Source organism: Heliangelus exortis, chromosome 16, assembly GCF_036169615.1.
Source record: "Heliangelus exortis chromosome 16, bHelExo1.hap1, whole genome shotgun sequence".
In the NCBI taxonomy this organism is placed as follows: Eukaryota; Metazoa; Chordata; class Aves; order Apodiformes; family Trochilidae; genus Heliangelus; species Heliangelus exortis.
Window position 1 is genome coordinate 12,846,822 of NC_092437.1, and position 26,495 is coordinate 12,873,316.

Below are 26,495 nucleotides of genomic sequence, written 5' to 3' on the forward strand. Positions count from 1 at the left end.
AGGAGGAGCTGTTGTCACAGAGGGAATGTCCAGGAGCCTTACGTCAATGTAATTGGCGTTGATGTAGTCAGAGTGAGGGTCCCCATCCAGGAGCTGCAATCTCACTCTTGAATGATCATCTGAAAGAAGGAAAGAAAAAAAAAAAAAAAAAAAAAAAAGTGACAGTAACGATAAAAATTAATTTCTAAGTGCTTTATTTTATCTGCTGATTCCTGCAAGTGGGTGATAGAATATTTACAATGAAAAATATAATTGAAAGAATATCACAGGTGTTCCTGTTCTTACAAGGCCTTTCTTTCGTGCTTAAGATGTAACATTTATATCCTTAGATTGGTGTTCATTCATACCCTGTGCTCATTCACTTCACTGCTGTCACCATAATTGTTACAGAGCTTTTACAAAAGCCACAAATGTTGCTCAGCTCAGGGGTTTCAGGCCAGATCTTTGCAGGCTGGATCTCCATTACAAGAGCCACCAATATGCTTGGAGGTGACAGCCCCTCTGGCTTCAGCTGAGCTATGGAAACTGAGGCAAAAGCTAAAACTGTCAAGATGAGGATAAAAATAAATAGGTCCTAAGAGAGGTATAAAAAGTGAAGCAGGTTAAAATGGCAAATGAAATCCTGGAAATAACAAATGGGGTAAAGCAGAAAATCGAACGAAACACCAAAGGAAATCAGAGCAAGCTTCCTTTATGCAAGCCACAGAACTCAGGGCAGCAAAGCAGAATCAAGGAACTATTAAAAAAAATAAATGAGAAAAGTTTCTGGTTTTAAGGGCATTCAAAATTACTTCAGATAAGGCAATCAAATAGCAGATACCAATCTTTTCATCTCCCAGCATGCTCTACAGCTCAGACACAGAAGGGAACAGCCCCAGCAGGCAGATTATGTCATGATTTTCCACCAAGGGAATATTCTGATCTTTCTTTGGAGCAGCTGGTGCTGGGCTCTGTCAAAGGAGATTCTCAGCAAGCTGGGCTGTTGAGCTGACTTGGGGTGGCAATCCCAGCACTGCCATGCAATTAACTGCAGAGCTGCTATCTAAGGGCCAGTTGCTCAACACAGGTTACTGGGTTATGGAGGTCACTGATGGAAATGGGATCATTTTTAAAGGATGTATTAAAGAAGTATAATACAGAGACCATTAAGTTTATTTTCCCTCTACCAGCTCTGTAGACCCTAGGTCTCAGCCAATGAAGCATTAATTTTTAGAAGCACTTTGCAAAATATGGGTTTAAGCATGATGTACATTTAATTAAAAAGAATTACAGCAATGAAACATAAAAATACGAGGTGAGATTCTGCAGTAACTCAGCAAAAAGAGTTTTAGTAATTACTTAATTAAATGTAGAATCAGACAATAATTGTGGAGACAAATGTGCATGCAGTGCTGAAAACCAAGATTTGGATATATATTAAATATTCATTTGGTTAAGACAATCATTCTCATACTCTGTTCGTTCTGTGGGTGAGAGTTTCACACCCAAAAAAATACAACCACTTTGCTGTATTTATCAAATCCTACATTTGAATTCAAAGCTGGTTACTCAGGTGAATCCATCAAAAGCTCTGTTCCATTTGTATTAATAAATATAACCTTTGCAGATCAGTGGAAGTATATTTCTTAAAGTGCTGATATTGTTCCCAACTCCAAACAATTACCTGCGCTCGAGGCAACCACTCCAGGAGCTGCAGTAAATCATGTGGTTAGAGAGACAACAAAAGAATTTATACGTGGAGCAATTCACAGAGAGTGACAAAGAGCTGATTAAACAGGACACCCAGATGAACTACACAAAATCTCCCTTAGACAATTTCACACAGTTCAAGGCAGCAAACTGAGCTCGTTAAGAATCACACAGAAGCAAAGCAAAGAAAGAAACCCCTCGAGCTAATGGTGGGGACGGGAACATTTGCTGACTCCTCTTGTGATGCCACAATATAATAGTGGTGCCAAAGTCTTAACTTATTGCAACAATAAAACTACAGAGTGAGGAAACAAAAAAAATGACCCTAATGGAAGGTGAAAACAATTTCAAGTTGATTTTTTTTTTTTCAAGTGGGACAAAGGCGGTGTCTGTGCATGGTGTGGAGCTGAAGTGCTCTCAACAGCCCTCAAGGAAGAACCTGCCTCTCAAAATTTAATAGAACCAAGCCACAAATTTAAGCTTCAGCTCTTGGAGCCACTCTTTATTTAAAAACTCAAAACAGACAGGATGAGAATCTCCAGAGGGATCTAGCTGGAGAGACCTGAGCATGAGAGTGCAGAAGAGGTCCTTCCATTAAAGACAATTATGCTCTGTAGCTATGGAATGTTCTGTTGGTTTTATTCCCTTTAAGCCAAACGTGGTTATTCAATCCCTGAAGATCAGTAGCAGATGAAGAATTTATTATTGGAAATGAACGATTTATTTATTTATTTATTTATTTCCCCCCAGAAAAAAAAAGAGCTGTACATATTTCTGTCCAATTGTGTTTTGGGACCAAATGAAAACACTTTTAGTTGAACTTTTCCTTCAGAAAGACAGAACTAACCATATTTAACTGCATATTTTATAAAAATGATATTCCTTTGGGGATTTAATTCTCTTACGAGTGTGAAGAGGGCAGGAAAAAAAAATCTGTGTACATGGTAAGCACACAGAATATTTTTTATGTCTTCATGGTGTCTTTAATATTGTCCATAACTTTAGGAGCACAGTCTGAATAAAACTTCATGACATAACTTACCTTGTAAGTCCCCTTTTCCACCTCAAACTTTGACAACTTTGTTTTAATGGAGAGAAGCAAACCCTAATGCTACTTATTATGCTACTATCAGTAATGACCTTGTATACTGAAGTCTTTCCATGTATAGACCTTAAAGGGCTTTTTAGAGAACAGCAAATGTCTTCATTAAATCTTCTCCCAATCGTCAGAATTTATTTCTGATTCTGCACCCTTTCCACTGCACTACACCAGCCAAGGAGCCACACACAAAAGTGTCACTCGTTTCTTCTGTAAATTTAACAGATATCATATCACTGAATGATATAAATGGGTCAGAAAAAAATTTAAAAGTGAGGGGAGAAACAGAAGAAAAATTGAATCTAACTTTTAGAACTGCAAAAAATGCAAATATGCTTCAACAAAAGTATAAATTCTTTTATTTCTCCCTGTTTACTGTAGTCTGTATGCAAGTTACCAGAACTCTAAATTTGTATGAAAAGTACCTTAAAAATTGCTCTTAAAAAAGGATTTCAGACGTGACAAGGATTTCACTGAAAAGCACTGTGCTCCCCATTTAGCACAAAAATGTTATACTTTCAGACTTCTGTCAAAATTCCCATTAGTGATCATTTGAAATATCAGTGCAGTTTTCCCCATCTCATTTGACACCAGCACTGGATTAATCTCACACAACTTTCACCATCTAAATATTAGGAAGACAGCCTAACCTGGCAGCCAAGGTTTCCCATGTAGTCAATAGACATACAGACATCCTTTGAAATGGTTCAATGCAGTTCTGGTACAAGGGGGTCTGTCCTTTCCTTTTTATCCCTACTGAATCTGGACTGTGCTTAAAAGGGGGTAACAGTGAGGTGTGACATTTCCCAGCCTCTCAGGATCATGTACCATGATCAAGTTGAGACCTCTGCTAATCCCACTCTGTTGTTTAACTCTTCTGCCATAAAATTCTCTGATTAATTCAGTCTTCTAGCCCAAAGCATGTGGTAGCCAGAGTAAAGGAAGCAAAGCAATTTTTTCCACTGTCTGTTGTTAGCAACTCAATAGTTTTTAACAGACCATCACAAGACTTGAAATCCTAAGTGATCCCCTAAGAAGATCCCCCCCTGGAGATGGGGGGACATATCTGAAGCAGCAGCAGTACAAGCACTGACTTCCTCCTGTAATAACATTCCCAATAAAAGCAGAAAAGAAAGGGACAGAGAGTGCACTCCTCTAAGCTGCAACAAAAAGCAATCCTACATCTTTATTTCCTCAACTCAGAGAGTTTGTACTCTCTTACAACATCATGGCTCTAAATCTGGAGAAGTGGGAAAAAGAAGAATAGAGACAAAGGTCCCATATAGCTCCTGCATGTCTTGTATTCTGTGCAATGGGTTCAGCTCAATCCAGGAACACTCAGCATCTCTCCCCAAATAACCACTTGCTGATGCACTTTGAAGGCCTCAGTATCTGGGCCCTAAAGCAAATTTGAATCATTTCAATTCAACATATAAGTGGATCCACTACCTACCTTTGCCCCCAAAAAGAAAATTCCTTTATTTCTACAACTGAGTGTACAGCTTTCATACTCAAAGGACAGGAGCCAAGCCTGTGGGCTTTGCCAATATAACAAAAAGTTTAAATAGGGCAGCTCCCTCCTGCATAAAAATCTGTGCACGTGCCATGTATCCTTTCACCATCAGCACTTGACTTCTGTGGTTGTACAAACCCCCAAAAAACCACCCCCCCAGCTTTTCCAAAACATCATCCCAGTGTTGCAGACTGAAAGCAACCCTGAAAACCCAGGGTTTAAAGCAGAGGAAAGCTTAGAGCTCTCTTGCAGCCCCTCTCCATGAACAAATCAGCCTCATCTGCAGTTTTGGGTTGAAGATGTAAGAGTAGCAGCTGTTGGGGCTGGCAGTAAGATTGAGGTTTTCACAGAGAGGCACGATGTTAATACAGCCCTGGGAAAGCAGTGAGCTGAGTAAAACAGTCCTGTAAGTGTTCTAGTACCCAGAAGGCCATAAGGACAAGGTCTAATCTGCTGTGACTCACTGAGCAATGTTCCTTATTCCTAGAGTTTACAAACCCACATTTTAATGAAAATCTCTGAAGCAGTTACAAAAAAGTTAGATCAAAATCTGACCAAATCTGACTTTTCAATTCACTCCCCAAAAAGCAGGTGGTATCTTGTTCCAGGAGAGATGAAATGACAACTGTGGTTAAATAAATAACACTAATTGCCATCTGCAGCCTTTTTATCAACTAAACTGGTAAGAGCAATCAGTGCACACTCTGGGTTTTATCAGCCAATACAATTCTAGCACAACAAAGTAGCTAAGGGTGAAATGGGTTCCCACCTCCCCTCCTCTGCTCAGGTTTTGGCACAGTTTGTACTCACTGAGCAGAATTTGTTTTCATGATCTGCCCAGAGAGAAAACCTCTCCTACTCCAAACTTTGCTTCCAGTTCCCTGTTCTGGATCCTTTTGCTGCTTTCCTCAGGAAAGTTGCCCAGTGTCACCTGGCAGTAGGGTCTTGGTAAAGGCTGATAATTCCCTACTGGTTTTAAAAGATGTCTCATGTATCACATGCCCCTTCCTTAAGCATCTTCCCTTCCTCCTCTCCAGGCTTTTAGAAGTGAAGCAAAAGATTTCACTCCATTTTCCTTTGGGTAGTGGGAAAATGGGCATCACCACCCAGGGTGAAAACCTGACAGAATTTAGCTGCTAAATGATAAACACTTAGCAAAAAGCAAGGGAGATAGAAAATGTGTAGAAAAACCCATGAAGTCATGCAATGACCTCATATAAAAGAATGAAAAAAACATGAGGAAAAAAAAAAAAGAAACAGCTGGTAACAAAGAGAACAAACTAGTGAGTGCCCAGAATTGCAAACCAGCTTTTAAGTGAGATTCTCCAGCACACCCTTTCCCACAGGATGCTTATAAAATCTTACAGAAAGCTCAGTTTAATGTGAATTTACACCTACAGGAGATTATGTTTCCATATCTGTTCTTATTGCGGTTTTCGTCTTCCTTGGCTGTATCCCAGGATGCTGTCTGCCCCTCAGGTAGTGCCTGCAAAACAAACAATAGCAGAGTGTTTATAAAAATCTGGCCAATGCCTTCAGGTGGATTAAGATGACTGAGCCAGGCAAAAATAAAGGCTCTGCATAATTCAGCAGTCAGCCAAGCAACCAGCTGCTCCCCGGGAAAGGGCACATCCACTAATGCAAAAAAAAAAAAAAATAACCACCAAGTTTGATGCAGCCCATTTGCATCTCTTGGCCTCTGCTAGCAAAGAATCATCTTCCTGCTGTTATTTCAGATCTGAAAGGATCAGGAGGCTTTGTTTCTGAGTGCAGAGTTGCAGGTTAAGCAGATTGCCCCTGTAGAACATTTGGAGATTTCATGGACCTGCTCAGAGAAGCTGTGGCTGCCCCATCCCTGGGGGTGTTCAGGCCAGGTTGGATGGGGCTTGGAGCAACCTGGGCTGGTTGGGAGGTGACCTTGCTCATACAGGGAGGTTGGGACTAGATGAGCTTTAAGGTCCCAAACTATTTTATTTTCAAGTCCCAAACTATTTATCAAGGTCTTAAAGTTTTGCAGCCCAAACTGTTCTATCAATACACTTCTAAGAACAACCCAAATGGCTGAAACATAAAGCTCATTCTTTCCTATTGAAGCTGAAAACAGATACAATGGTTTCAGCTGTTTCTGTAGTAATAATAATAGGGTGATGCAATACAAACCACTAGTTGTTTTCTTGGGGGGAAAAGGGAAAAAAGCTCAAATATTTAGATCATGTCTAAGGAGGAGAGGTAAAAGGAGATAAAATGCTCACAATGGATGAAAACAATTTTTCTAAAATGTGCTTTTTCCATTGAGAAAGGATGGGGTAAGGAGATAAGCAGCCCAGAGTGCCAACCTGCCCCATGAACACACTCAAATGAGCCACTTGCCCTCGAGGTACATGGAGGAAGGATGTATCCAGGCCTGGACTGCCTGCAGGTAGGAGGATCCCTCTCCCTGTCTCAGGATTGTTGGGGATGTGGGCACAGGTGGCTTGAAGCAGCCAGGACAGCACCAACTCCTGGGGTACCCTCAGCTCCTGGGGTACCACCTGGCTGCAAAGCCCTGGCCTGCAAACTGCTGGTGTCAGCTGCTTGATTGTGCTGAAACAGAGGAGGAAAAGAAGAGCTCCTGCTGAGAGTCCTCTCTAGATCTGCCTCTTCTGAGATCTTTCTACCAGAATCCTACCTTACTAAAACCAACATTATAAATTTCATTATTTATGGTCCTTAGGGAATTATAGGTTTTTTTTTTTTTATACCACAATCTTTGTAGAATCGTATCTGCCTCAGCTAGAAGCAGGGAGTTTGACACAGCTGTGCTGGAAAATGAATTTATATTCATCTTCACAAGCCATCCAGGTCTATTACTGTGCCTGAGTGCAATAGCAGAGAGACACAATTATTAGGATCTACAACACTGACATTACAATTAAACTTAATATGAGCAAACCCCTGGCAGACCAACTCGTCGTGAATTTCCCCCAAAGGGGTTCCAGGACAGAAAATGTCAGGCACTGCAGCACTGCCAGGAGCATTGCTGACAAAAGACAGAGATGGTGAGTTCCTATTCAAAAGCCCAGGAGAAAGAGTAATAACTCTGTAATTGGTGAGGGCTTTGATCACACATATATTTCCTTTACAGACAGCTGTTTTCAAATAGCAGCTCATCTCTTGAGCAAAAAAGAAAAAAAAAACCAAAAAAACAACACCAACCAACAAATCCACAGACAGCAAAAAAACCAGTGAGTAAAAGAAAGGAGGTGAGGAAGGTTCATTTTCATCTTCAAAGACTGAGGAAAAAGGTGCCTTTTTTTCCTCCACTAATATAAAATTACAGCTGATTGACCAGAGAATGGCAACAATCATTAGACATCTAAACATAGCCTTCTGAAAAGGAAAAGAAATAGGATTTTCTTTTTTTTTTTTTTCTTTGTCATGACTTCTGCATGAGAGAAGCTAACTTGGCCAAAGAAAATACATTCAGGTCCAATAAATCCCTTTCAGCAAGCTCTATCCTTCTATACTTTCATGTGATCCAAACATAAAATTCTCCATTGAAATAGATACTTTTATATTTGCCTGATATAGCCCCCAAAGATTTAAGAGTCCAAGATTTTCCATCTCATTCAACACCAAAGAAATCTCTGCCTTTAGCAGATCTGTCTCTAGAGAGAGGTAGCACAGCTCTGGCTGGTGAGACACAAACTGCCTGAGCAGAGGTGTAACTTGTACTCCTACTTACACACCAGATGACTCAGCCATGGGGATTTGACCTTCATTTCACAGGAAACTCTTCCCCTTCTCTCTTTAACAACTGAAAAATTTCAGTGTTCAAAACATTGGGCTTGATTTTCAGGCTTTTCTTATTTTCCTTCTTTTTGAGAAGTTTTGTAAAATTTATACTGAAATGGTTCCCAGCAGTGGAATTTACATTACAATGATGCTTTTTAAACCAATTTGATCTATTTTTATCTGAGATTACAAAGATAGATCTCTCAAAGTCAGCTTCATCTCAGTCAAGTTTGCTAAACAACATACTCCAAACATAACTAAAGTGTTTGCATTAAACTGAGACCTATTGCAAGCCAACTTAATTTCCAGCATATGCATTTAGTTAGTGTGCTGTGTGTTTTCAGTTTAAATATGACAACTTGAATCATTCCTTTGCACTGATCTACCCCAATGTTGAATTATTGCTGCCAAAGTCAACAGCATCAACTCAAAGCTTTGCTGCTCATCTCAAAGCCTGCCACAGAGTCCTGGCCCACTCCTTGCAGCCACCACCTTCTCAAATGTGGTTGCAGAACTCTTTCCACAGCCTTTCTGTGACTTAAGGCTAAAAGCTGCTTTGGATGACAAAAAAATATCTGAAAAGCAGCATTGCAGCCAGTTCAGTTCCCCATCCTGGTCTGTAGCAAAGCCTTAAGGCAGGGCTGTCTCAGGAAACACGTTGCTGCCAAATATTTTGCTATGTTGCATCAGAGCCTGAGCCCCAGGATTTTTATTTTGACTATAGCCAGCCAGAAATGAAAGGGTTAAAACTCAGAGGTGACTTCAACAAGCTAGAGACTCTCAATAATAAGATACTTGAGGAAAGAGCCACAAAATCCAAAATAACTACACGGTCTCATTAATGCAGCCGGAGAATGTACTCCAGTGACATCCTAAATCATAACAGAAAATGAGTTTGGATACTTAAGCTTATTATCTCCATAGCCAGTAATTGGTGCTGGCAGTAAGTCTGTGGGACTAGTCCCACAGCTTGCAACAAATCAGGGCTGATATGTGCTGAAAAAGGAGCAGGTGACATTTAAACGTGTCCCGTTTAAATGTTTACGGCTCTGCCTAATCCTAAATAGTGCTATCTACATCCACTGCCAGTGATATATTTTTCTCTTGTGGACTACACGTTTAACTACTAAGGAGCAGCAGCAGCCAAAAAAAAAAAAAAAAAAGGCCCAAGTCACACTTTGGCCTCAGGTGCAACAGGCAGACCCAAAATAACACACACATGGCAAGTGCTGACAGATTGCCACCCTCACACACACGCAGTTATCACCCATTTCACACCAGCAGTGACACCACTTACACAATCACATCCTGCTTTTCCTCCCAGTGAGGGGTTATGTGCAAGATGCAAGCACCAGAAATATTCTTCTAGATGCCCTTGGTAAAACATTTTGCCTGAGCTCTCCCAGTCTGTAGGTGAAGGTGTATTTTAAACAAATATCAAACACAATTTGGAGGTTACTCAGTAGAGAGAAGAATGTACAGAGATAAGACACTGACATCTGTGACTGATACACTCCATTCAAGGTGATTCTTCATGAGAATAACATTTGGTAACATGTCACTAAAAGGGCAGTAATTTATCCTATCAGTTTGCAAAGTATGCAGAAAAACCAGCTCCTTAGATGAAAAAAAAAAACCAAAACCATATTTGGAGGTGACACTGATATTAGTGCATGAAAAAAGCATCTTAAAAAAGACACTGATTCCTTTTAAAGATTTTATCAACCACTCTGCAAAATGTTTTGCAAAGCCAGCTTTGCAGCTTTGTGTTCCTCCAGATTCCAGCCTGTGGTACCACTCTCAGCCAACTTACACCTCCCACCTCTCCTTGACATCCTCCCTGTGGTGGTGGCATTGCTGGCAGTGGCTGGAAGCTCTTTGGAGCTCAAGTGCTGCCTGTGTCCCATACTCTGAAAACAAAATTCTAGCACTAAAACCGACTGCTACTTCAGGCAATTACCTCTGATTGAAGGGTAGAACAGCACATGTGATTGTGGCATTCTCCAGGCTATTTCTTGTAAAGAAAGGAATTATGCAAATCTATATAATGTCATCGTCATTATAGATGTATGTAGATAGCACTTTCTGGGAAAGGCAGAACTTAGGGAGCTGAAAGTTGCATTGACATTTTTCATGCTAATGTGTTATTTTGATAATTACCAATGCCAGTGCCAGAAAATTACATATATGCCAGCACCTGTTTTCTTCTTGAACATCAAGAACTAGATCTTAGGGCATCTGTAATTGAGCTGAATGCAGTTTTGGGGACTATTCATGGAAATGGAGGCCGAGGCAGGGGGCAAAGTAAATCTCCTACAAGAATTCTTGCTCTTTTTCAATATTGAACAGAGCTCTCTCTATTGATAGCTTAATTAGCATGCCTGATTGTAGGTCATGAGTGACTAGACCTGGTTAACATACACTTACCAGAAATACCTATTTTGACAGTCTTTGATGCCATCTGATTAAAAAAATACTCCCTAGCAACAACCAGGAAAAGATTGCCTCTCAGTTACAGCAAAACCCTGCAGCAGTGACACAAACCCCATGGACTCTTACTTGCAGGGTGGAAAAGTGAGCTGTTTTCATTAAGTAACTTATTTTTCACAGCTGTTATGTTATTTTTAAGTAGTTTTAATGCCACTATGCATATTAATTGCTTATTGCCTTCCCACAAGCTTACTACATTCATTATAATTATCGCTTGCAAAAGCAAAGTCTCACATATGTTTGATGCTATTTCCCTCTTCTGTTCTCTCTCTTCTAAATGTATATTCCTCTTCCAACTCCTCCCCAGTGTCATGTTTCTTTCTGCCATTTGGATTATATTCCTGGTCTTTCCAGTTTAGGGGGAAGAGCTGGGAAGAGGGGGAGGGCTGCTTTCATTTTTGCAGCTTACTCATTTCTTCTTTCTTTACATGGAGCTGGAAGAGTAGATCAGCCAAACATATATTGAGCCAGAGGTTTGAGCATGCTGGAAAACTCCTTAAACTACACCAGGTTCCTGCTTTTGCCTTTATCATTCTGCATTCAGGTCATTAGGCAGTAATTTAATTTGACCAACTGTTAAAGGGTATTTGGAGCTCCCAGAAAGCTCAAAGCCAAACCCATTCCTTGTCTCAAAGCCTGGCTTGTCCTGCTGTCAACTAAAGCACATCAGTAAGTAAAAGACTGTGGGGCTCCAAGAACTTCATGGAGTTCAGCACCTGCTAAATATTTATTGTCTGCTCCTTATGGGAGAGGGGGCACATGGCAACAGATGAGCACAATGTCATTTTCTTACTGCTGTAGTAAACACATTTCCTTTGGGCTAGAAGGCCATCAACAAACTGCTAGTGCTGTTTTAACATAAACGTTTTAACATAAATTTTAAACATAAATAAGATGGAGAAAGGAAAGGATCAAGAGGCAAAGCGAATGAAGGAAAAGAAGTTCTTTAAACATAAATTTTAAACATAAATAAGATGGAGAAAGGAAAGGATCAAGAGGCAAAGCGAACGAAGGAAAAGAAGTTCTTTAAAACCATCATCCTCCCCCTCCCGAGCGCTTCTCCTTAACGAGTGAAAACTTCTCTACTTATCTATGTGAGTGAAGGTTCCTCTCACCTCATACTCCTCTTTAAATCCATAGCCCTGGCCTCGTTTCATCTGGGTGATGTGCTGCAGGAGGTCTGCCACTCGGATGGCTGGCTGGAACTGTCCCCGGGGATAGGACATTTCCACCGGCTCGCAGCTCCGGTACGGGTGGGTCTGGATAGTCAGGGCTGGCTGGGTCATCTCTCCATGGCTACTGTCTGTTTGAAAGACAGGGAGGCAAAACAAGCTTTCACCTATCTGGTATTTTCACTCTGGTTCTTGATTTGTTTGGTTTTTTTGCTCTGCCATCCCATAGGTCGGGGCAGGCAAAAGAAAGTTAAGCAATAAGTAGGAAACATGCGCTTGCCCACAGCTGCCCAGAAAGACTGAATTACATTCCTGTGGTTTTTGTGTCCAGGAGACAAACCCAAAGAGAAGGGAAACAGAGTAAAGATCCAATCAGGAGAATGAGGATACAGCACATAGGACAAAATAGCACATTTTATATGGGTGAGCTCTGCATAACAACTCCAGTCACACTACGTACCTTTCTTCACAAGCCTGCAAAGAACACAACTGAAAGATACATACAGATGAGGAAGACATTCAAGCAGGATTTGGGGTGTAAAATATGAGATAACTGAAAGGGGCCCAAGTTAATAGCAAACAAATTATTAGCATTTCAGATAAGCCACATAGGGTGTTAAAGGCAAATTAAACTGCTCTGCTAGTTCAGGCCTAAAATTTATACATCAATTGCAAAGATGTAATATTATCATCAAGAATAAACCAGCATAAAAATATAGTTATCTTGCATGCAGAAACTTCAATTTCAGATATATAAACTTAAGACAAAATGTCTCTTTTTTAAAGAAATGGGTTAAAAAAAAAAATCCCTATCATTGCTCAGATGGAATTGTAACCTCGTATCCCCAGAACACAAATGTGTAACAAAATATTCCTGGTGAACTAATAGAAAAGAGATTAAATAACTAAAAAACTGTCACAACAGTTATTTTTAACAACAGAAACTTAAATTAGATGAAAATTTTAGGTTCTTATCTACCAGAGTTGGCCACATTTAAACAGCTGACCAATAAAGCATTGCTTTTTTATGATTACAGGCATCTGAGATCCTTGGTTTCTTCTGCACACACACAGACCTTAACAGTCTACATCAATTCTTTCTGGTCTTAGCCAAACCCGAGGTATTAGCAAACAGAAAATATATCTCCCTCAGATTGTTCATAAAAAAACCTCCTTAAGACTGTATACAGAAGGCTTATTTCTTACAGCAAGCTTACTGACAAAGAGCCTAAACACTATCCCTTGTCAGCAATACTGCGGTCATGTTTTGGAAAGGATAAAGAATAAATAAATCAAATTGCAATTTCAGGGTGATTTTTGTGAGGCAGAAATACAGCCAGAGTGCCACTGTAAACATTGCTATCCTTGAAAAATCACCATGGAGTTTTGATGAGAAGCAGCCCAGAACTCTGCTGTTGTCCCTCCCTCCAAGTTGGGTAGGAGCAGAGAGATGAGGGCATGAGGCTGCCTTCCCAGCAGCTGGCAAACCAATGACACAAAAAACCATAACTAATAATGCTTCAGCTGCTTTCCTGTTATGGTAGGGGGAAGACACCAAGCCAGACATATGCTTTGTTCTGAAGTTGCAGGACTGTGAGAAGGAAAAAGGTGAGAGGAACGCCAGCAGTGCCACAGGACAAGCTGATCCCCAGGGGGAGATAAAAAGGTCTGGTGGGTGAATTATCAGAGGTGCTGAACACATCTTGCTGCTCCTGAAATAAATTAGCACAAAGTGATCATCTCCTCTGAAGATTAAGCTGCTGAATTTAAGCATTTCTGAATCCCAGGTTTGCATCAATACAATCCCATTCCCAGGACACTCAGGGATTTACAGATCTATGGCTCTAGCAGAGCAACCCTCAGATTCAAAATGTGAATAAATTTGGGATTTAAGGAAGAGTAACATCCAGAGCATTTGTATAATCATCCCTAATGCTCCGACTAATGACAGTGTGAGAACTCTGAACAGAGGGAATTTCAAGGCTTATTAATTCCCCTAGTTGGATTCTCTTTCCTAGTGCATCTTTCCTCCCCTATTCCCTATTAACATCCTGTAATGGAGAGGAGAAGATTTTTATCGCGGACCATTTCCAACAGACGTACTATGCTTAATTTTCCATCATTAGGTTTAATACAAACCCAATTTCACAACTGGCTTCTCTGAGGAACCTACAAGTAATGCCACATTTTTATCAGCCCCAATTAAAAAACATTACAATAACCCTATCCAAGGGGGAGCCTTAAAACTAATGTGCTGGTTCTGGTGCTAATACAGGAAGGGCCCACGCAGAGCAGAGGCTACTTGTAAAATGTAGCTCAGATCACTCAGCTGCTTTGCAGGCAATTACTAATTTCTCTCTTCATCAGATCTCTTAATTCTGGCATACTTGGCTCTCCTCTCAGATAGGATGATCACTGGGAAAGGTAAAAGCCAGGAAAATGGTGCCCCCTCTTTTCCAGAATAACCCCTCTAGAAGTGGGGGCACACATTATGAATCTGGAACTACAAGAAACTGCTCAGCAGCAAAGCAGGATCTGACACTGGCCTTTGAGTTTAGAGGGACAACTGCTCTCCTCAGTCAGACATTCAAAAAATGGTACAAAGCCCATTAACAGCTCTTGCAGCATGGCCTGTGCCATCACACCGTTTGCATCCCTCCCACCCAGCCAAGTGTTTCTGCTGTGAAAAAAGTGTCACACAATCTGGGTCATCCTACCCCCAACTGAGTGACACACAGAGATGAAACTAGACAGAGAATCTCTCCCTCTGGGCACATCTTGAACAGCCTCTTTGCTACCTGAAAGAAAACCCAAGCCCAGCTCTTTCAGCAGCTCAGGATGGCTGCCACTTATTTCCACAAGCATTTTATCTGGGCCAAGGAAAGAGTGTAGAGACTTTTATGGAGACAAACTGTTATATATGAGGTGAGCCTAATGTTCATATGTTCTGCTAATAAAGCCTGAGGCACGGAACATATTGTTCTTTCTCCATGTAATCACCCCACGTGCCTGAACCCAAGAACAGTTAATGAGCTGCTCACACAAGGCACAACACCTTCTCTCAAGATGTGCTGTTTACAGCAATTTTGTGAACAATTCCAAATGCAGGCAGGAGGGGAGGCAGCAGCAAACTGATCTCTCCCTAGGACAATCAACCAAAGAGTCTTTGGAATGCTCCAACAGGCTTTGCTTTTCCTGCAGGTTGCAGCTATAAACCCCATCTCGTTCCTTTTGGCACTGGAAAACAACAAAAATAGCAGCAAACTCAGACTTCTGCCTTTGTTACTGCACTAAAGGAAAGTCACAGCAATTTTCCATAGTTCCTTCTCTCTATCTCCTTCTCACAAACCTGTCCCCATTTCCTTGCAAATAGGGACAACATGGCCAAGACTTTCACTACAGTTTTGATGGTGACTCTAAAGCACATGTGCCTTTTATGAGTTTCCAGTAAGACCAGCAAAGCAAGAAAACAGGTATTTTTTTTTTAAAGAGGCTTGAAATAATTCACTCTCGTACTCAGAAACTACTAAACATGCAGAATTGTGCATCATTTTTTTTTTTAAATTATATTTCATATGCACATCTAGTCATTTGTCCTCATTTTGTTGATAGGAACACACATTACCATATTGTGTTGTCTACAGAAGATGGAATACAGTTCCAACAAACAATCCAAATTAAAAGTTTTCAAGAAATGGTGATTCCATTCTGACCCCAGAAGTTGTGGCAACAGTTAATTACTCTTGCTGTCTAAACATTCATTAATTGCAATTAGATTTTGCTTAACTTTGACTTGCAGGCACTGAATCCTATTATACCTTCTGTTAGATTAAAGAGCCCTCTGAGCATTTGAAATCTTGACCCGTGCAAGCACTGATCAAATCACTTCTTCAGTTTCTCTTTGATAAAGTAAATCAATTGAGAGCATCTGAAGTCTCATTAGGGCAGGTTGTTCAGGGCTCTGCTTCCTTCCTAGAACCATTTCCCACAGTTCCTTTTGTGCAGCTGTAAATAAAACAGGTATTCTGCATGCTGCAAACATGCTGTTTGTAAGAGGATCACTTCTAATTTTAGCAGCTGCACTAGTAAAACCCTTTTTAGTGCAACACTCTTACCCCCCATACTAAGATGATTTGTTGCCAATGCAGATATTTTGATATCTAGAAGTTGGCACTCTCAGAACCAGCCTAAGTGTTCATAGAATAGCCTGAAATTTTGTAGAAGATGTTAAATGAATAATGCACTGACTCTGACATAACTTCCCTGACTGGGAAACTCTTCAGGCATCTCAGTTTATCTGTTTAGAATGCAACTGTAGATAAAGAAATTTAACACTGTTGACTCCACTCGCAATAATCATAAACTCTTCCTACTTGTGAAATGGTGTTTCTTGGGACTCTCTTCTTTGCTGTAGAAATAATAATGAACTTGCTGAAGTAAAATCTGAGGTCTTACACTGCCAGGAGAAACACATTAGAATCCAATGTGCAGGCACGAGCTGAAACAGAGGCCAGCAAGGTGGCATCTTTCCCCATCTGATGAGTACCCTGAGGGTGAGATATTATTCCTTGCCTGCTGCTACACCACTGTGCTTTATACACTTCTGTTGCTACCCAGACAGGTTAAAAAAAAAAAAATGTGTCCCTCCACAGAAAAACTGATAAACTTCTCCATAGATGTCACAGATAAGATGAAAAACTGTTGAGAAATCAGATTGCCAGTCTGGAAGTGGCTCTGTATGATCAGACTCCTGTGCAAGGTCTTAGAACAGCTGCTTGGAGGGCACCTGCTCATCCAGAGCACCTTTGGGGATTAAAACTTTAGATCCTTTTATAGAGATGTCATCTTGTTTTGTAAACATAGTTTTCTTTTCCTGAGACACAGAAATCTGGACACAGAGAATGATGTTGCCTTCTGACCCAAAACCTAACCTTTGCCTCAAACAACTGAAAGCAGCTCTGGGCTGTTGTGTCACCCTGGATCAGGAGAGAAGTTTGTTTCTAAACTTTTGCTTTAATATCAATAGATTCCTTCTGTGTCTGAAATGTCAGGTCTTTCTTCTCTGTTTATATTTTTATTCTCTTAGCTTTGGCAAGCGTGTAACACGATCAGACATCTTTGCACAAAATAAATTATACTTGGAGTGGTGTTTGTGATGGATTTAATTACACAGGTACCCAGTCTCTCTACACTAGAGTAAGGGTTGTCAATTATTTGACACCTCCCAAGGATGCCTACAGCATGGCTAACATCTTTTCCTTATTCACTAGGGATATAGTTCAAGCTGGTAACATTTATTTCTTTTTTTTGGGTGCATCAAGGCTTTATGATATGATAAATTTTCAGCTATAACATGGTATATCCAATACCAATGGTGTATGGTAAACAAAACAATTTGTTCAATGATACCAACTGAGCATGTTCCTTAAGAAAAAGCCTTCTGACATGAGGTTTGATGGAGAGGGAGGATTCATCTCTCATTTCAAAGGGTATGAAGAAGCCACATGTGCATAATAATAAAAAAAGCCACACTGGAGAAAGTAGAGAGATTTTTAAGAATTGCTTGGCAAAAACCTTTCACAAGTGCATTCTAATAAAGACTATTGCATACATTTCCATTTTTTTTTAAATCAGTGAAAATTGAAAAATTAAAGATATAAGGAGGATGCTTTGGTGAGGTGGGCTGAGACTTGGGAATATTTGGCACAGTGTGACAGATCAGCTCTTCAGATGCATGGACCTCACCAAGTCGAATCTCTCTTTGGTGACAAGAGGCTGTCAGCCCTATAGACCCTACAGGGCAATGCATTGGTTAGGGCTGAAAAACTAATGGCAGCTTCTAAAGAGCCCACAAAACTTGAAGCCACTTAAGACTAGAAGAGAGAGTTTCCAAGCTACCTCAGCATCTTCAGGCAGAAGGAGATGTAAGAGAAATTCAGCTCCAACAGCAGCCTGCAAGACCCTGTGGCTCCATCACTCTCTGCTGCCAGGCAGTGTTAGCACAGGGAACTGCTATGAAAATCTCTCCCACAGCTCCTTACAGCCTGATCCAACTGAAGAGACCAAGTCATTGATTTTCAAGCTTCCAGGGCATAAAAACAACTCATCCCACAAATTAAAAGCCAGTAATGGTGTCAAACCAATGCAGCAATAGCAGCTTCTTAATCTCTTTTTAGGTCTTCAAACACAAGGCTGCAGATGGATAAGGTAAGGGCAAAAGTCCACCCAAGCTACAGCAGGCTGATATTCAAGGCCAATTTCTATGGCTAAGCACAGGCCAGGTTTTGTGTGAGATTTCACTACAACAAACTCTCTCTGCTTGTTCTGCCCAGCTACAAGGTGCTACAGCCCTCATCCTCCCTGGAGGGCAGTGATTGCTGTTGGGAGGATCCTCTTGAGAAGATGAAATGAGAACCAGGGTAAACATCCTTAACACAATGCCAGGAGATGTTAATGGATGCAAGGAAGGACGTGCTGGTTCTGGGTCCCCTGAAGAGGCTGCCCTGGGGTGACATCTGAACACCTTTGAGAGCTCCTGGACATGAACATTTTCTCCTCTAAGGTTGTACTACCTCCTGTTCAAGCTTTACAGTACTGGTACAATGTGGGTCTTACTGAAGTATTAAAAATAGGGAAATCTTCCTCCTTTATTCATTGGAATTAAATATTCACTCCTCTCTTGTGCAAAGCCTTTAAATCCAGAGCTGTCTACAGCTGGGAGAGAAAATTACAGAGCTAAAAACATGCATTACATAAAACGGTATTAATCAAGCATGGAACAGGGTAGAGGCAAAACCAAAAGCCCCTGTATCTTACTACCAACAAATCATGTCACAGCCAAGCCTAGGGAGTCATCCACTATTGCAGATACAGAATATTTATTAGCAGAAAGCATAACAGATGGGAAGAAATAGCACTGAACTGCAGATACTGCCCGAAGACCAATATTGGTAGTGGGATGAGTGATGCCCTTTTTAAGATGTCTTTTTCTTTCCCAGGAAGGAATATTAATAAATGTAAAAAATTAAACTTCTTTTGCTCGTACAGCAACATCCACCATTTGGTGAATCTGTCCAGGGAGCCAGAACACCAAGGTTTTAATGTGTCTTTGAGTCACAAGATAGAAATTTCATCAATGCTAAGGGCTGTGTCACAGCAGCACCTGTGGCTGGTAAATTCAGGTGGAGCTGGGGCCATGACCTGCATGTGAAAATCATGTCTTTAGGTGTTCTCTACTTAACTTCCCATCTGTAACACAGGGATATTGGTCCTTGCATAAGCACAAGACTGTTTTAATCCCTATTTCCTCTTTTTCCTCTCTGAAATTTGGGATTTTGAAAGTTTTGAGGGTTTATTTGGCTTTGGCTTTCTCAGGAGAAGTATAACTTGAATCTGTCTATTGCTCCTGGATCTTCAGCTTACCAAGAACTTCAGTTAAAAAGTTCACATCATGATGCTCCCCAGTGGGACAGAGGGGGGAAAACAGGTCTCTAAAGTGAGGGTCCACTTTTCATAGCTGCTGAGCACCAGACAGAGAACACTTGGACATCATCTGGCAAACTGCAGCTCTGGGCCCTGTTCCTGAGGTAGAGCCAAAAGATAAATCTACCTGTGGACTTTTCCATTGACAACACTGAGCCTCTGGGAAGCAAGAACAAACCTGCTGGAAAAAAGAACTTCTTTCCCTCCCTACCTGGTTAAAAGAGGGCTCATTCACTGCCATCAGCATTTTGATAGCAGGATAAATGTGTGCACCATAGCAGCCCCTCCAAGCATCCCTGTCCCTGCTGTTACTTTGTAAGCCAAAGCTCTTCAGTGATCAGTTGTAATTTCTTCTTGGTCTGACTTCAGCATGCTCAGAGTAATGTTCAAAGCAGCCACAGTAGATTACTGTGTCTGGAAGTGAACATTTGCTGTAGATAATCCAGAATGACAGCTCTGATAAACACCACTGGTTAGATTCTGATCAACCAAACATCATCTTCCTGATTCACAGCAGAGGAATTGCCTTCTTCAAATTCCACAGGCAGGCAGCACCCTCCAGGGAGAGCCTGAAGTTGTAGGCTGCTATTACTCAGTTTCAAGGGTACACCTCCAGTTAGTTTCTGGATGACTTCTTTTACCAGCTAACAGTTCCTGCTAATTTTGCTGTCTCTGTTACCTTACTGTAAAAAAATACTATTTTAAAAAATCCAAAACCTAAGAGCTGCACACTGCATGCCTTATATATCATCTCAACAAGAAATGCTAATTTTCAGAGATGCTAAACACCAACACCCCCTTCTAAAGTTATCAACAGCTAGAGATCAGCCTCCACCTGCCTTTTTAAAATGCTCTCTAATCCACACCAAACTACCTGAATATTTATCATTTACCTCTCAACTTACACAGAATGAGGTGAGGTCACTTGCCCAAACCCAGCCTCTGATTTCTACAAATATTTATATTTGCAACTGAGTCCAAAAGTGTAAGCTCTCACCTGCTTTGGACATGCAAGTCCTCACTTGTATTCATAAGCCTTGAGAGACACCTATCTGAGCTGACTCACAGGGCAAAGGGTGACAATTTTAAACTATAAGAGGAGAGATTCAGACTAGATAAAGAGAAGAAATTTTTTAGAATGAGGGGTTGTGAAACACTGGAGCAGATGCCCCATCCCTGGAAACATTCAAGGTCAGGTTGGACAGGGCTCTAAGCAACCTGGTCTAGTTGAAGATGTCCCTACCCATAGCAGGGGGCTTGTACTAAATGACATTTAAAGGTCCTTTCCAAACTAAAGCATTCCATGATTCTATGCCAGATGCACAGGCACAACCACCTACAGGAGTCAAAACCACAAGCAAGGCAGCAACACAAGAATTTGGCCCAGAATGTCAAATCCCATTCACAAAAAAACTCAACAAATATTTGACAGAACTCCTTAAAACTCCTTAAAACTGTCATTTCCTTTAAAACAATACAATAACAAACAACACTAAAAAAGCATGAATAAACCAAAGGGTTTCCCAATTAACACATCACATGACCACAAATTAATTATTAATTTGGAGCCCAGGCACTGCACAGTGCTCTCTGAGTTAGTTGCAAGATTCAATGAGTGCATTTGGTGCCCAAGGAAGTGCAATTCTCCATACCTGTCTCCTTACCTAGCAGCGTGGTTGATGGAACAGTGTCTGAGGATACTTGGAGATGGAATTCCGTTCACCCACACCACACGGATCAATGGAAATCAACAGAAGATCAACAGGAGAAAAAAAAAGTTACAAAAAAATGAAAAGCAGGTTAGCTGTATCTCACACTCGGAAGATTCAGACTATAGAGGTCATATTGGGAAATGTATAAAAACAAAGCAAATTTAGAAATGAAAGAAAAGTCTGGCACTAGTACCTGAGTAGTAGGAATTCAACAAAGATTTGCTCTGAAGGGTTTTGCTTTGGACAGAAAATGAACAAGGAGAGGGTGATGCTAGGTAGGAAAGACATAAGGAAAAGACTTTAGACATATATTAAGAGAGAGAAAGAGAACAGGGAGAAAGTTCCTCAAAGAACACAGTAATATGGGATATATAAAGCTTCTCAAACTGAAATATATTTTTCATCTCAACATGCATGTTACATTTATTACATTGTCATAATGATGGATTTTCTTTAATATAAGCACTCCAGACCCCCAATACAGTATTACAGTTACTGTAAATTAATGTGTTCCTACACCAGATACAGATATAGGACTACATTCTAGATTCACTTTTTTTTAACCAAAGAAACAAACTTAGTTTTCTTGTCTTTAGGAGAAAGTTCCTTAAAAGTGACCCCAAAATACAAATTATAGAGAATCAAATGCAGTACTAAGAGTAAAGTAAGCCTGCTCATACATAATGCACACTAGTATCACAGAAATACACAGGTAGTGCAGTAATTTTTTTTGTTAAAACAATACAAGATAACAAGGGACTTGCTCTGTAACCCAGGATTGTTCATAGAAAATCCTATAATCCTTTCCCCTGTGAGCTGGTGAAAGCATCTCTGTTTTCTCCCATTGAAGTATTAACTTCTGCTGGACAAGAATCCACAAATTATTTCCATATTAATTAAATAGTTATGGAATGAAGGCAGAGCTCAATACCTTCACAGTAGATTCTTTTCTTGATAGTATATTTATGAGGCTGGTTTATATCTACAGTAGATACATGCACATTCTTATGGTAATCCATCATTTCTAAAGGCATATTCTTTTGGTTATCATTCTACATTTACTTTTAGAGTTACAGGCATTTATTTATCTCCTCCTCAAAATGTTGGGAAACAAGCTAAAACAAACCTCAGTACATCAAAAAGATGGCAACAGGTAACACAGGAAAAACTATTCCATAATCCAATAAAAGTAGATAAAACTCAGTAGACATCAAAATCATTTCAGAAGCAATTTATGTATCTCTAGAGCAAACACCACGTAAAAATTTCAAGTTATTCTATGGGGTGGACTGAAGAAGTCCCTAGTCTAGGGAGTTTCATCAAGTCAGCAGAATCACCTCCTACACAGTTTATAATCATCTAGTAAATGAACTTGCTCTCATTCTGCATTCTCCCACCATCCCAGAATCACACCACTTGAAACCACATTAAATAACCAAATCCCTCACCATTTAGTCTGCTGGAGTTCTGCCCTAGCTGCCTTCAAGCCACCCAGCATCTCTCCTTCGTGGCCTCTTTTACTTTGTCCCCCCTGTTTATCACCCTGACTCAGCCCCTCTTACTGCACTTGGAAAACGGCCACATTTGAAGATATATAAAATAAGGCCTAAAAAAGATCAATTTATTTGCCCAGGGTCACAGAACAAGTCAACAGTCAGGGCTTGGAGCAGATTTTCTGGGAATATAAAAGAACTCACTGGGCTCTGCTGTCTTTCCAGGAATGTTTCATAAATTCTTTGGGCAGCTGAAGAGATCCACCTCACTTCAGTGACTCTCATTAAAAATGTGACCAACTGAGGGTTATGAAATGAAGCATATTTGTAAGACAGGGAGGTGACTTCTAGATTCAGAAGGGAAAAAAACCAAACCAAACCAAAACACCAAAACCCAGAACTTTGGAGAGCTCATTCCCAAAATCAGTCAGGTAGTGGCTTGTCTAATGAGAGATGTGTACACAGGGCTGCTTCCTAACCAGAGGTTCTTACAAGCACCAGTGTGCAATCACAGGAAGGATCTCCAGAGAGGGTGTCATGTCAGAGTAGAGATTAAGACTTCATTAAAAATTCTCTTTGTACTCCCTGCAGTGGCACACGAGGCCACACAGATCCCTCCAGGCATGCAGAATGGTAGAGGTTCCTTTTTAGTCTGAAAATGATTCTCCTTAACTTTTTCTATGATTTTCTGAACTAGAAAATCCTAAAAAAACCCCAAACCAGTGAGAAAACTGGTAAGATGGATTGTGGTGGGGTTTTTAATTTTCTTTTTTTTTTTCCCTTTTTTTTCCTATTATGCTTTTGATGAAATTTGGCAATATTTTTTGGTGGGATTTTTCGTGTGTGTTTTATTTTTAATTAATTTTAGATTTTTTTCACTGAAGAAAACATGTGATGGTCATGTCCTTGGACTGCACTTAGCAGGTAACCTAGGAGTAAAAATTATCTGTGGGACAGAAGTAAGAACTAGATCTTGATGTAGCTGCCTCTTGGGACTTAGAGCAAATCTAAAGATCTAAAGACCTCTGCATTTCATTTAGCACAAATGCAGGATTTGGAAAGGTGTGAATTTTGATGTTTCTTGGTTAAAAGTGATCCTTAACACTCTGAGTGCCACTTCTATCTTCCTCTTAGCATCTTGTTGTCACTAGTAAAAGGATGCTAACTTGATACCTGGATAGTTGTGCCCAGTAACACAGCTCAGTCCCCTACAGCTTCCAAAATTCTGGCTTCAGGCTGTGCTTCTGCCTGTAACATAAAGCTACCTACACCTCATCTGTATCAGTGTCACTCCTGAAGGTTGCCTGCAAAGCCACCTCCTCCCCAACTGAGCTATCACACCCTAAGAAATCAGTCTCTAGCAAAACTGGCTGCATTTTAAGAGATTAAATCCTCAGAATGAACCAGCTCCTACCAGATGCTCCCCAAGGATGTCCCCATCCTCCTGGACAAGCCTGATCCATGGCATTTTGGTCCTGCAAAGTCAGGAGAGCAGCTCCTTGGTGCAGGACATCTCATTACTGCAGAGTTATCTCTTACTGCTTCTCCCATCACATGGATGGGCTGCCAAATTGCCCAGAATTTATGTGCAACAACCACCTCTTGCACAGATGCTGGTGGATAATTTTAAGGCCACCTTGTCTCCATTCATCATCTTTCATAATAACCCTGCACCAAGTCAATGCCTACACCTGACTCAAAGCAAAACACTGTAGCTTTCCAAATATTCCTGCAAACTGAGGCACAGGTTCAAACCCTGCAAATATCATCTTCTACCTTTAATGGTGTTAGAATGTATTTTTTATTTTTAAAAAAGCAAGATACCTGAGAAAAGGTGCAACTGGGATGAGTCTGTTTCACCTCCACCTAATCTGCAGTAAAACCAGAGAAGCTGGAATAGCCAGACTGTCTCTTTTAGCAGACACCTCTTCTGACTCCATACAGTTCCAGAGACAGTCCATAAAATGTCTTCAGTTTGAATTCCTGTGTGTATGAGTAAGAATTCTGCCTGAATTTTGTAAATTCAAATTACTAAGAATGCAGAATGGAAAGAGGGGTGAGGGGCTTTGCTTTGGGCCAGGAAAGATACAAGTTTCTCTTCCACTTTTCAGCAAGACCTGAGGTGGCCCTGTTCCAAGACAGAAATCTTCCAGAATGGAATCACATTTGATAAGGAACTTCTGCCAAATGTTAACATTGAAAACTACAAACATCCACTGGGAATGTGAGCACTGTGCTGGTCTCACCAAAGGGCTCTGCTGCACCCAAAGAGCATGACCTCATGGATGAGTTTCTCTTGAACATATAAGCATCTTCCCTAAAGCACTGGGATAGAATAGGTGAAGAAATCTGCTCTGCAGAGGGACCTGGACAGACTGGAGAGTTGGGCTGATCCCAACGGGATGAGGTTCAACAAGGCCAAGTGCCGGGTCCTGCACTTTGGCCACAACAACCCCATGGGGAGCTCCAGGCTGGGCACAGAGTGGCAGAAAGGGACCTGGGAGTCTGGATTGACAGAAGCTGAACAGGAGCCAGCAGTGTGCCCAGGTGGCCAAGAAGGCCAATGGCATCCTGGGCTGGCTCAGGAACAGCGTGGCCAGCAGGTCCAGGGAAGGGATTCTGCCCCTGTGCTCAGCCCTGGGGAGGCCACAGCTTGAGTCCTGTGTCCAGTTCTGGGCCCCTCAGCTCAGGAAGGAGATTGAGGTGCTGGAGCAGGTCCAGAGAAGAGCAAGGAGGCTGTGAAGGGATCCAGCACAAGTCCTGTGAGGAAGGGCTGAGGGAGCTGGGGGTGTTGAGGCTGGAGAAGAGGAGGCTCAGGGGAGACCTCATCACTCTCTCCAACTCCCTGAAAGGAGGTTGGAGCCAGGGGGGGGTTGGGCTCTTTTCCCAGGCAACTCTCAGCAAGACAAGAGGGCACAAGAGGTCTCAAGTTGTGCCAGGGGAGGTTTAGGTTGGACATTAGAAAGAATTTCTTTACGGAGAGGGTGATCAGACATTGGAATGGGCTGCCCAGGGAAGGGGTGGATTCTCCATCCCTGGAGATATTTCAAAAGAGCCTGGATGTGGCACTCAGTGCCATGGGCTGGGAACGACGGGGGGAGTGGAGCAAGGGTTGGACTTGATGAGCTCTGAGGTCCCTTCCAACCCAGCCAATTCTATGATTCTATGATTTCAACCAACAGCAGAGACAGCAAGACAGTAACTCTCATTGAAAGAACCACCATTACCACACTTCATACTTTTTTTTTTTTTTTTCCCCAGAGCTGCCTGTAAAAGCAGTCAGGTCTATTTTTCCCCCAGAAAAAGAAGGGTTGATAAGCAGAAAGGCAGCTGCTCATTTCTGACATCCTTCCTGATGCACAGTGCCAGGCAGCACCTTTCACAGCTGCTCGACCTGTCAGGTGGGAGCTCCCCATGGTGTGACATTGCTGCAAGGCACTGAGATGGCAGCAAACAGGGGGGCTGTAGTGAGAAGGTCACCCAGGGACAGCCAAAGGAATAAACCAGTTGCCAAGCTGGAGACTATGGGAAGCAAAAAAATTGAACTTGTTCTGTCTGAAAAGTCATTAAAATGATTGCAGAAAGGAAAAACTGGAGGGAAGGACACATGCCCTTCAAGGACACTGTCATCTGGAGATAAATTTGTTTCCAAGTCATTCAAGAATTGTGAGGCTTCCTCTCTAAGTTATCCTGTCCTATTTTATCTCTCTGGTGAGCTAGTAAGGTGAGCTTGGGACTGAAAACTTCTCTTGGTGGACTTTCTTCAAAAAGTAGAGGGTTATTTCCATGTCACTGCTGCAGCCAATTTGGGCTCCCACAACTGAGGATCAAGATGTTGAGGATTACTTATTATATGAAAGGATGCAAATGCTCTTTTCTGTTGGGAGGAGAAAGGACAGCTGGAAAGGGAATTTGGCTGTTGCTTAAAACAGACAGCTGATTTACAAAGCTAGGATGGATAACACCCTGCAAAACTCTGTTAGTTGTCAGGAAGGTTATGAAGAAATCCTATTATGTTATTCAAAATTTAGAGTAGGCTGTTTAGAAACCCTCAAGTGTTAAACTCTATGA

General features: G+C 41.2%; 1 protein-coding gene across 1 annotated transcript in view; it reads right to left on the reverse strand.

The window, feature by feature from the left end:
* PTPRT (protein tyrosine phosphatase receptor type T) overlaps nucleotides 1–26,495 on the reverse strand; it is a 439,233-nt gene that overhangs the window by 21,774 nt on the left and 390,964 nt on the right. The window contains exons 18-22 of the mRNA XM_071759664.1: nucleotides 21,125–21,202; nucleotides 20,884–20,919; nucleotides 11,681–11,868; nucleotides 5,700–5,787; nucleotides 43–119 (exon numbers count right to left, since the gene is read on the reverse strand). Of these exons, the coding sequence (XP_071615765.1) occupies nucleotides 43–119; nucleotides 5,700–5,787; nucleotides 11,681–11,868; nucleotides 20,884–20,919; nucleotides 21,125–21,202 (467 nt within the window). The remainder of the gene's footprint in view (nucleotides 1–42; nucleotides 120–5,699; nucleotides 5,788–11,680; nucleotides 11,869–20,883; nucleotides 20,920–21,124; nucleotides 21,203–26,495) is intronic.